Genomic DNA, 10,856 nt, shown 5'->3' with positions numbered 1-10,856 from the left:
ACCTATAAACCAGGAGGTCACTGGTTCAATTCCTGGTCAGATCACATGCTTAGGTTGTGGGCTTGATTCCCAATAGGAGGGCGTGCAGGAGGCAGCTGATCAATGATTCTCTCTCATCATTGATGTTTCTATCTCCTTCTCTGAAATCAATAAAAAATTATGTATTTTCTTTTTCTGTTCAATATATTTTTACTGATTTCAGAGAGGGAGAGGGAAAGAGAGATAGAAACATCAATGATGAGAGAAACTCATTGATCGGCTGCCTCCTGCACACCCCCTACCAGGGACCAAGCCTGCAATCCAGGCATGTGCCCTTGACAGGAATCAAACCTGGGACCCTTCAGTCTGCAGGCCAATGCTCTATCCACTGAGCAAAACCGGCTAGGGCTAAAATATGTATTTTTTAAAAACACAAATAAATCAACAATTATCCTGGCCAGTGTTTCTCATCGGCCCTTAAACTGAAAGGTCACAGGTTTGATTTGTGGTCAAGGACACAATCTAGATTCAGGTTTGATTCCCAGCCCTAGTAAGGCAGTGTGCAGGAGGCAATGAACCAATGTCTCACATTGATCTTTCTCTCTCTCTCCCCACCCTCCCTCCCGTTCACTCTCTAAAAAAACAATAGAAAAAATATCCTTGAGTGAAGATTAGCAAAAACAGAAAAAGACAACAACCAACAGAATAGCTGTCTGGTGTGAATGAATCAAAATTACACTTTTGTTTTGGTCAGATCAGCAAGGAATTTATTTTTTTTGGTGTGCTGCAGAACTTTAGTAATTATGTGTCACGAGATGAAAAAGATTGAAAATCACTAGGCCAAGGCAATTGTCCAGTAGCCATGGGGATGGAGGGATGTTGAGATTGGGCTGAGGGGATGGGGTGAGGGAGAGTGTGGAGCTGCAGATGACCCCCAGTGTCCTGGCTTGTGTGACTGGGTCAGCTCGAGGTGATGCTAATGACATAGGGAGCACAGGAAGAGGCAAGCTGATGGATAAGCTAAGTTCGAGAAAACTTCTGAGTAGAGATACAGTTCTAGAATATAGTTCTAGATTCTGGTTTGAAGTTCAGGAGAGATATATGGGTGGGAGGGAAAGATTGGCAAATCTTGGGCAACAAGGTGGCCTGGAGAGCTTGAGGTCTAGCAGATTGAAAAGGGTCCACAAACTGATGAACAACAAAAAAAAATCCAGACAGAGAAGCATCGATCAGACCGTCAAACCTCAGAGGGAAGGGGTAAGGGGGAGAGATCAACCAAAGGATTTGTATGCATGCATATAAGCCTAACCAATGGACACAGACACCAGGGGGTTGAAGGCATGAGCTGGAGGTGGTGGGGGACAATCGGGTGATATGGACACATATATAACACCTTAATCAATAAAGAAAAAAAGAGGGTCCAGGACTGAACCTAGGTACCTGACATTTCAGTGGAAGCAAAGAAAGGGGCCAGCAGTGTGGTGGCCCCAAGGAGGGTGCTCTTGGCCCAGGGTGCAGAGGCCTGAACCTGTAGCATTGCGAATTCTGTGGTCACTGAGCAGTAAATGAGTGAGGGCAGGCACCTAGAGTACATGGGACAGAAGCAGCAATTTCCTAACATTTTTTTCAAGGAGCTTAACCTCAAAAGGAATAATGGTAGTAGCTAAAAGGAGAGGCTGGTCAAAACTTTTTTGGGTTAGGGTGGTTTCTAATAAAATGAACACAAGCCTGTTTAGGACTTGTGAGAGGCATAGGGCTCAGATGACAGAATTGGATCAAAAGCCAAAGTGGAAAACTTGGCCTTGAAAAAAGGGACCTGCTTTCCTCTGGGTGAGGTAAGGAGGTAGAAGGGAGATGTGGGAAGGCTGTAGAAACTTAAGAATTTAAAGGTCTTGATTTGCTCGGTGTAGGAGGCAAGGACAAATGTAGAGACATGATAAGACTGGTTTGTGCCACCTGCATGGATATCTGACTAGTTCCCCAGGGGCTTCTGCACCAGGCTGGGCCAGTGTGAGGAGCAGGCTCCTGGGGACCGGTAACAGGAAAACAAGGGCTTGACTCAGGATGGGGGGGATAGGGTTTGTTCCCAGGCTCTGGACGAAGCTTTTGGCAGCCTCACCCTGGAACTCCCCTTGAGGCAGGTAGCCCAGCCTTGGAAGAATGGTGTGAGCATCTGGATAGAAAAAGACATGGGGGATGGGGCAACCCTGTGACACAGCCCAAAGAAGGCTTAGCTTCCTGGGCCTCACACCCTCAGCTCTGCCTTAGACCCAATGAAAGAAACACAATCTCAGAACAAACAAACTCTTCAACCAGGTTTATTAATAAAACAAAGAACATATTTTCCCCTTAAACTCCACATTCTTAGTTTTTCAGGAAGAAGTTTGCAGCAATGACCTCAACTCAACATCATCTGGCTACTCCTGATTCTGCAGGACTAAAACAATTCTCAGGAGTCTTGCCCACCAGCCAGTGAGGACAAGAATTCTTCAGGTGTGGTCCAGCTCAAGGCCATCTGGCCCACCCTGACAAAGTGGCTTGCTTGTAAGGTCTGGCAAAGCACAAAGCGTTGAACAGGTAGTCTGGGACTCCCAGGCATCGTAAAGAGTTTCATTAGCGCCGTTCAGGTAACTGAACCAAGCATATCTTCCCTGACACTCTGCTATTCACTAGCCTCTACTTCCACAAACCTGTAAATATGCAAAGGTTCAAAATATAGGGGGTGGAGCAAAGTGTGGTTGGGCAGCCTTTGAAAGCACACCTTTTACCAGCATTGAGAAGAGAAATGGTGGGAGTGGGGTTTCCTGAAGACAGGAAGATGATCTTTCTCTGCCCCCTAGCTCAACTCCTAGCACCTGCCTCAGGCAGTGTCCTCCTGTGACAGGGCACTAAGGAAGCTGAAGGTTAACACTGCTATCAACCCCTGCCCCTTCTGAACCGTGAGAAAAGCTTCCTAGAACTTTACATGTGTAGCTGCAAAATGCTAGTGGGACTAGGACGGGCTTAACTTATATGTTTTTGTTCTAGAGCTGAATAGACTGTGAACTTTAGTTTGTAAGAAACAGGTGTGCATGACAAGAGGGGTCACCTCCTGCCATGGGCCCCTTCCCCGCTGAGCCTCAGGTTCTGTAGAGGCTGGAACCTGTGGTACCTGGGGCCACACCCCCAAATGCACCCTTTGCCCTACACAGCCAGCACTCCATCAGCCTTGTTTTTAACCAAATACCTCAACAGCAGAACACAGGAATATAAAATACAGCTTCTAAGAAGTAAACGCCTATGGTCCAAAGCCAACTAAGGCTTTCCCCCGCTTCTTCTAAACCCGACTCTACTGCCTGAGTGTCCAGCTTCTTCCTCACAGATAGAACTGCCCCAAATCCACAAATTCTCTCCTGGACCATCTACAGAATCTAAGAAAACCCAAGCCTTTTTACACAGATGGAACCAAGCCACCAACAGAAGGCAACTCAGGAGAGAAAGCCTGAGGCAGCTCTGGCTGCGGATGCCAGTTTCTTTTTTTTAAATATACTTTTATTGACTTCAGAGAGGGAGAGGTAGAGAGAGATAGAAACATCAATGATGAAAATCACTGATCGGCTGCCTCCTACAAGCCCCACACTGGGGATTCAACACGCAGCCCAGGCATGTGCCTCGACCAGGAATCGAACCGTGACCTCCTTGTTCATAGGTCGGTGCCCAATCACTGAGCCCCACGGGCTGATGCGTTTCTGCTGGGGCCGGCACAGGGCAGCCCCACCCCCGCAACAGGAGAGACGCCCTCACCCACAAGCCCCAGCCCTGCGGCCTCCTCCGGCTGGGCTAGGGATTCTCCCTCCCAAGTCTGCAGCCCGACTGGAAGCTGGCCAGGGCACTGCAGGGAGTAGGGAGGAGGCGATGGTGGGTCACTGACTACAGCCAGGACACCGGCCAGGCGAACCCTATTTCCTACAGCTGCCACCACACAAACACTCAAGGGCAGACCTCATGTGCAGCAACAGCACATGCAGAGGAGCAAGGCCAGGGAAGGGGACCCCAAGAGTCTGTTCCATAGGAAGAAGAGGCTATGTACAGGGGGAAGGAAGTCTGGCTAGGTGCACCCCAGTTTCATCTCATTCAACCAGGAGATCAAACTGCTCAGCAGCTTCAAACTCAGCATTCATGGCTGCAGCCCACTCATCCAGCTCCGATTTCTGGGGGAAGAGAAATGGGAGGCAGGTGAGTGGGGAAGAGGACACGTTGTCTGGAGCATGTCTACCCACACCCTGCACGCAGGTGCTGTCTTTCCCCAAAAACAACCAGAGCTGAGCCCCAGCCCAACATGTGCCCCGGCATCTCCCCGTTTGTCTGCATGACAGCAGAGGAAGGCCCCTGCCCCACTCACCAGGATCTCCGGCACCTTCTTCTTCTTCTTTTTCTCTTTCACGGGTGGGGAAATTCCGGGGAGAGTCGTGTCCGGGACCCAAGGGTTCCCAGGGACCCTGGGGACCTCGGTTAACTTTGAACCCACCAAAGGTGAGACTCCGGCCAGGTCTTCTGTCCCCAGCAGCCTCTCGAAGCCAAAGCAGGACGGGCGGCCTGGGGTGGAGGTGGAGGTGGAGGCACAGTGAAGGGGGTCCAGCCGGCTGTAGGATCGCCTGACTTTCTTGGACATTTCCAAGTCTCTGGCGTCCAGGTCTCCTTCACTGGAGTTTGACTCAGCTGGGCTTTGCACAGGAGTGGCAGGGACACTGCATTGCTTGAAGAGGCCCTCCTTAGTAGGCTCCTGGGCAGGAGGATTGTTTTCTTTTTCCAAGGAAAAAGCAATCTACGGGACAGAAGAGAGGATGCCTCCCTGTTACTCAGACATATTGCTTCCAGGAGGCCCGAGGAGATTTAGGGTGGAAGGAAAGAGCCACTGGACACACACTTTTAAAAGGAAAAGAGGAGACGGGTCAGGAGAGAAATGAGACTAAGATAGATGTGGGGAAGGGGAGAAAAGAACAGCCGGTCATTGCTTCTGAGGAGTGTGGTTTTGTGACTCAAAAAGACTTGCCACCACCTACTGGCGCTGCCAGCTCTGTCCCCAAAATGTGACCGGGGAATAAAACATAGAAAACCCGTCTCCATGGAGCATTCTAGTGGAGAAAAATAGACAATACGTAGGGGAGGGTGGGTGGGTGGGAAGAGATCAACCAAAGAACTTGTATGCACAGCCCATGGACACAGACAATGGAGGGGTAAAGGCCTAGGTGGGGGGTGGGACGGTAGAGAAATGGTAGAGAACACCAGGGTATCAAGACCTAGTAAGTCTGAGGAGGAAGCAAGATCAGCAAAGCATACAGATGTCCAAAGGCAAACTTTCAAAATACTGCAAACAGCACCCTCCGCAGATGTGAGCGGACACCACGCCCCCTCCCAGCTCCAGAATGTCCTGGACTCCACGCAGCAAAGCAGGTGAAAACGAACTCACCCTAGGGCTCCTTCGAGGCGAGTGCACAGACGGGATCTGTGGAGACAACGCTAACGGATCACACAGCCAGCCCCCAATTCTGCTCCCCACCCACAACCCCTCTCTCAGCCCTACCTTTACAGCATGAGCCACAATCTTCTTCAAGACGATGGGCTTTCTCACTGGAGTCGCATGAGATGCCTGGAGAGGAGGGGTGACCATGAGTTCTACACTAGCCCAGGGCCCTCTGGGGAGGGAGGCGCCTGGGGAAGGGCCTGAGGAACCCCGGGCTCACCTTCGGCCAGATTTCAGGGAGGATGTTGGGAAGATCGGAGCCTGATTTCCGCTGGGACCTCCGCAGAGACTGCGTAGGAGGTGAGGCCCTTCGCCCTGGAAAAGAGAGACCGAGGTTCCCAAACAGGCCCGTCGGGGGCGCCTTCCCGGTCCGAGCCTCTTCAGGCGGTAGGGGGAGGGCCTCCCTCACGGAACGGCGTCCCTCAAGCACCTGGGCCCCATCCCTCCCGCGCGCCCTCCGCTCACCGGAGCCCTGGGCGGCCCCGCCGGACCGCGTCCGCCTCTCGGACATATCTTGGTCTCGACCTTCGCCGCGCCGCCACCGAGGGTGGTGGGGCTCGCGCCAACCGCCAGGCTCCTTCGAAGCAGAAACGTTCGAACTACCCGCCTCGCCCGTGAGGAAGCGGAAGTGACGCAAGGCGGGAGGGGGAAAGACGGTCCGCTCTCCGCGTCTCTTCCCGTCACCCACGTAAAGCGTCTCAGGGGCGGGGCCAGTGGCGTGCTGGCGTCATCAGCACGCGCCGCACCCGGAAGAGACGTGGCAGCGGAGGGATAGTCGGGGCGGCCGGCGCTGGAAAGAGCTGAGCCCGAGGTCGACGGGGCGCGGTGTCTACCCCTCGGACCAGCGCTCCTGCTCGCCGGGACCGGTGCCGCGGTGCATCAGTAACACTGAGAGTGGGGTCTGTGGAGAAAGGGGGGCGGGGCCTGGAGGGGTGGGACCCAGGCGGCGCCCCTGGGGGCGGGGCCGGGGGTATCGGAGGGGCGCGGATGGAGGAGCCTGGCCGGGGCGGGATTCAGGAGGAATGAGGGGGGTCTTCGGAGGAGGGATTTATGCTGGGGGCGTGGTCCGGAGTGAAGAGGGGCGCCGGGCCGGAAATTGGGGCTGGCACCAACAGGAGAGTGTCCAGGGGAGTAGAAACGAACTTGGCTGGTGAGTGCCTAAGTGGCGGCCACCAGAACCTGGCTCCCTACCAACTCTGACCCCTTCTTCAGGGTGGACCATGGGCCTTTGCAAGTGCCCCAAGAGGAAGGTGACAAACCTATTCTGCTTCGAACACCGGGTCAACGTCTGCGAGCACTGCCTGGTCGCCAATCACGCCAAGGTGGGGCCTTGAAAAGAGCGGCTGAGCAGGGCACTGGGAGGGCAGGTAGTATTGGCTTCTTCCAAATCCATGAGGGGCCAGGCGCTAGAATGGAAGCTCCAGGAGGGCAAGGACTTCATTTGATTCATTGCTATACCCCTAGTCCTAAAGACATAGTCTGGCACACAGCATGTGCTCAGTAAACCTTTATTGATTGAACGAACGAAAGAAGTCTCTGCGATGAGAGATAGACCGTTGGGGCTTAGGTAGCTGGGTTGTGGAGCCCCTGCTCAGTTTTGACCTCTCTCTCACTCCAGTGCATCGTACAGTCTTACCTGCAGTGGCTCCAAGATAGCGACTACAGCCCCAATTGCCGCCTGTGCAACACACCCCTGGCCTCGCGAGAGACGACCCGCCTTGTCTGTTATGGTGCGTCCTGGGGGTTTCAGGACAGGCCCAGCTTGGTGGCTGGGTTCCATGCCCTCCGCAAACAGCAGGACAGTGAGACTAGCTAAGGAGGTTGGAGCCCGAGCTCCCAGTCTCGCTGGGTTACTTACATGAGTTTACTAAGGCAAGTCATTTTCCCTTCCTAGGCCTCAGTGTCTTTCCCTAAAAATTAAAGCTGCTAGCCCTCCAGTCTTGTGGGTTGAGGGAAAATCAGTCAAACTTGTGGGTGTGTTTGTGTCTGTGAGCAGTAGCTGGCCAGACCAGGCATGAGCTGAAAGCATGGGGCTTTCAGGCATTCAAGATTCATTACTGAGCCCTGGCCAGTTTTGCTCAGTGATTAAAGTGTTGGCCCAAGAACTGAAGGATCTTGGATTCAATTCCATCTTGGGCATGTACCTTGGTTGCAGGTTTGATCCCAGGCCCAGGTTGGAGTGCATGTGGGAGCCAACCAATCAATATGTCTCTCTCTTTTTTTATTGATTTCAGAGAGGAAGGGAGAGGGAGAGATAGAAACATCAATGATGAGAGAGTATCATTGATTGACTGCCTCCTGCACGCCCCCTACTGGGGATCGAGCCCACAACCCCAGGCATGTGCCCTTGACTGGAATCGAACCTGGGACCCTTCTGTCCACAGGCTGACGCTCTATCCACTGAGCCAAACCAGCTAGGGCTCAATGTGTCTCTTTCACATCAATGTTTCTCTCTCTCTCTCTCCCCATTCTCCCTCCCTCTCACTCTCTTAAAAATGAATGGAAAAATCCCCAGGTGAGGATTAAAAAAAAAAGATTCTTTGCTGATTCCAAGATTGAACAGAGAAGAAATGAGTTTCCCACTGTAAAGTCTGCTGAAAGAAGTCAGCAAACGTGTCATGACATTGACCTGACTCTGGTCTAAGAGTCTTAGTTCCACTTTTTTTGTTGTTAAGCCTCATCCAAGGATATTTTTCTATTCATTTTTAGAGAGTGGAGGGGAAGAGACAGAGAGAGAGAAACATCGATGTGAGGGAGACACATCAGTTGGTCTTAGTTCCACTTTTTGAAGGAGCTAGTGCAAAAGAGTGAGCTCCACTTACGTGTTTTTTAGTGTCAGGATGTGGGTACATGTGCATGAATTTTATGTGCATGGCGTCTTCACATAAGTGTTTGTGTTCATTAGTACTTATACATACGTGAGTGGGTAAACGTGTGTGAACACGACTACAGGTGTGTTGTGGAGTTGCAGGAGAATGTGTGGGTGAGGGCGCTCAAGTGTTAGCAAACAAGTGAATGTATAGATGTGTACGTGTGAGTTGATGTGTCTGTAAGTACAGCCACCAGGATGGCATTTGTGTTTGATTATGTATCTATAAGCCCATGTATATTTGTGCCCATGGGTGTGTACAAGCACACGTGTGCCTGTGTGCATGTCTAGGAAGCTTTTCTGAAACTGTTGTTGATTGACAAATTCTTCCCACCCACACCCACGCCGCAGTGGGCTGGGGAACTTTGTAGCATCTGTTTTGACTTAGGGCGATGGCGGTAGCCAATAAGGCTGAAGGCTTAGGGAACACTGATGACATGGATCTAGAGTGAGGATGGGAAGGAGGAGGCTCTGGGCTACACGTATGTGTGTGTAGATCCCTGCAGTGGGCTGGGGGCTGTTGCTGGGCGAGGAGCCTAAAGTGTCTTCTTCCTCATGCCTCTTCTCTGCTATTTCATGGGCCCTAAGATCTCTTCCATTGGGCCTGCCTCAATGAACGTGCTGCCCAGCTACCCCGAAATACAGCGCCTGCTGGCTACCAGTGTCCCAGCTGCAGTGGCCCTATCTTCCCCCCAAGCAACCTGGTTGGCCCTGTGGCCTCTGTGCTGAGAGAGAAGCTGACCACGGTCAACTGGGCCCGGGCAGGACTGGGCCTTCCTCTGGTGAGAGTCCCTCTGTCTGTCTGTCCATCTGTCTTGGGCCAAATAAGGGAGTGGGGACAGCACTGAGCAGCCTGGTGAGACAGGTTCCTTCCTCCAGATCGATGAGGTGGTGAGCCCGGAGCCCGAGCCCCTCAACACTTCTGACTTCTCTGACTGGTCCAGCTTTAATGGTGAGTGGTGGTCTCCAGCTACTGTTGGGGCCCTTGCCTCCCTGCTCTGCTGACAGCTGTCTTCCTGCCACAGCCAGTACCTCAGCACAAGAAGAGGTAGCCAGCACTTCCACTGCCCCCGCCTTCTACAGCCAAGCCCCCCGGCCCCCTGCGCCCCCCAACCGACCTGAGCAGCACACAGTGATCCACATGGGCAGTTCCGAGCCCTTGACTCACGGTGAGCCAGGGATTGTCTGGGCCAGGGGATGGAGTAGGGTGGAGGGAGCTCAGGGCCCCAGAGACCCACCTGAGGGACCCTTCCTCACTCCAAGCACAGACGTTACCTACCCACAATTCTGAGATACAATGTCAGGCTTCGAAGGGCCAGGATCTCCTGCCTCCCCTCGCACCCTGCGGTGGAGCAGTTCCCTGAGCCTGTGAATGCTCGTGGCTCTGCCCTTGCAGCCTCGGCCCCAAGGAAGGTGTATGACACACGGGATGATGATCGGACACCAGGCCTCCACAGGGATTGCGATGATGACAAGTACCGTCGCCGGCCTGCCCTGGGCTGGCTGGCCCAGCTGCTCAGGTACACCGGGTTACGTGGGGTAGGATGCCAGGAAGCGGGAGGAAAGGCAGTGAGTGCCAGAGGCCCCGGGCACAACGATTTCATGACAAAAGGGGCTTGACCGGGGTACCCGGTGTTACGGCTGTGTAGAGAGGCTTCAGCTTGACAATAAAAGTCTTGGGTCTGCCCTCTCGGGCTCTCACTTGGCCCTTACATATGAGGTTTGGATTCAGGCTCTCTGAGGCCCCTTCCTGCTTCAACACCATCCAATCTATGCCTGTCCCCATGCCTGACACATTCCAGTTTCCAGAACAGTCATCGCCTCAGCTGGTTCAAGCTGCACAGTCACCCTTGTAGTGGGCAGGGACAGGGATGGTCATCCCCATGGCACACTTGAGGGAATGAGTGAGGCTCAGGAATGGTGGTGCTGGGGCCCGAAGATGAGCGTCATGACCAGGGCTCTTCTCCGGGCCACAGGGCCACCAGAGACTAGGGCCTGATCTGACTTTCCCCTCGTCCCCCCAGGAGCCGGGATGGGTCTCGTAAGCGGCCGCTGACCCTGCTCCAGCGGGCGGGGCTGCTGCTGCTGCTGGGACTGCTGGGCTTCCTGGCCCTTCTTGCCCTCATGTCTCGCCTGGGCCGGGCTGCAGCTGACAATGATCCCAACCTGGACCCACTCATGAACCCTCACATCCGTGTGGGTCCCTCCTGAGGCTGGGCCAGCCTAGGACCTGGGGCCCTGAAAAGGGGAGCTGGGCCGGTCTGAGGGCCCTTTGCTGCTCCTCTTAAGTCTGAGACACTAAGATCCCAGACCCAAAGCCGAGTCCACTAGAGTGGCTGTAGACTGGGCCTGGGGTCCTTGCAGATCAAGTGTCTGTCTTGACCTGCTTCCCCTGGGTCTCTGGCCTCCCACCCCCAACCCATGAGGGAGCTGACAGGTGGAAATAAATGGCAGACTTTATTCAAATTCCCAAAGCCTCCTTTTCCTTCCCCCTTCTCAACCCAG

General features: G+C 53.5%; 2 protein-coding genes across 5 annotated transcripts; one reads left to right on the top strand and one right to left on the bottom strand.

Moving 5' to 3' along the window:
* Positions 1-2,281: 2,281 nt before the first annotated feature.
* On the bottom strand, positions 2,282-6,105 carry CDCA5 (cell division cycle associated 5). Of its 2 annotated transcripts, XM_036326719.1 has the most exons (6): positions 5,948-6,105; positions 5,703-5,797; positions 5,543-5,608; positions 5,429-5,464; positions 4,361-4,783; positions 2,282-4,169 (listed from the first exon to the last, which is right to left on the bottom strand). In XM_036326719.1, exons 1-6 carry the CDS (start codon positions 5,991-5,993, stop codon positions 4,089-4,091), a joined length of 747 nt encoding a protein of 248 aa, XP_036182612.1. In that variant the 5' UTR covers positions 5,994-6,105; the 3' UTR covers positions 2,282-4,088. The 2 variants fall into 2 exon arrangements, with proteins under 2 accessions (XP_036182612.1, XP_036182611.1); XM_036326718.1 differs by having other exon boundaries at positions 5,429-5,608.
* A 106-nt stretch (positions 6,106-6,211) lies between these two features.
* ZFPL1 (zinc finger protein like 1) lies at positions 6,212-10,820 on the top strand. 3 transcript variants are annotated; one of them, XM_036326715.1, is made up of 9 exons: positions 6,219-6,330; positions 6,366-6,381; positions 6,695-6,804; positions 7,101-7,212; positions 8,940-9,133; positions 9,231-9,303; positions 9,377-9,520; positions 9,748-9,871; positions 10,376-10,820. In XM_036326715.1, the coding sequence occupies exons 3-9, from the start codon at positions 6,703-6,705 to the stop codon at positions 10,560-10,562; spliced, it is 936 nt and encodes a 311-aa protein (XP_036182608.1). In that variant the 5' UTR covers positions 6,219-6,330; positions 6,366-6,381; positions 6,695-6,702; the 3' UTR covers positions 10,563-10,820. The 3 variants fall into 3 exon arrangements, with proteins under 3 accessions (XP_036182609.1, XP_036182607.1, XP_036182608.1); XM_036326716.1 differs by lacking the exon at positions 6,366-6,381 and having other exon boundaries at positions 6,212-6,364; XM_036326714.1 differs by having other exon boundaries at positions 6,212-6,381.
* The last annotated feature ends 36 nt before the right edge of the window (positions 10,821-10,856 follow it).

Source organism: Myotis myotis, unplaced genomic scaffold, assembly GCF_014108235.1.
Source record: "Myotis myotis isolate mMyoMyo1 unplaced genomic scaffold, mMyoMyo1.p scaffold_m19_p_10, whole genome shotgun sequence".
NCBI classification, from domain to species: Eukaryota; Metazoa; Chordata; class Mammalia; order Chiroptera; family Vespertilionidae; genus Myotis; species Myotis myotis.
This window is presented reverse-complemented; position numbering and strand designations above follow the sequence as displayed.

Coding starts and splice junctions, on each gene's coding strand:
- CDCA5 (XM_036326718.1), bottom strand. CDS start 5,993: ATGTCCGAGAGGCGGACGCGGTCCGGCGGGGCCGCCCAGGGCTCCG. Junction 5,798..5,947: donor CGGGGCCGCCCAGGGCTCCG/GTGAGCGGAGGG, acceptor TCTCTTTTCCAG/GGCGAAGGGCCTCACCTCCT. Junction 4,170..4,360: donor AGAAGGTGCCGGAGATCCTG/GTGAGTGGGGCA, acceptor CTCTTCCCCCAG/AAATCGGAGCTGGATGAGTG.
- ZFPL1 (XM_036326716.1), top strand. CDS start 6,703: ATGGGCCTTTGCAAGTGCCCCAAGAGGAAGGTGACAAACCTATTCTGC. Junction 7,213..8,939: donor GACCCGCCTTGTCTGTTATG/GTGCGTCCTGGG, acceptor ATGGGCCCTAAG/ATCTCTTCCATTGGGCCTGC. Junction 9,304..9,376: donor TGACTGGTCCAGCTTTAATG/GTGAGTGGTGGT, acceptor TTCCTGCCACAG/CCAGTACCTCAGCACAAGAA.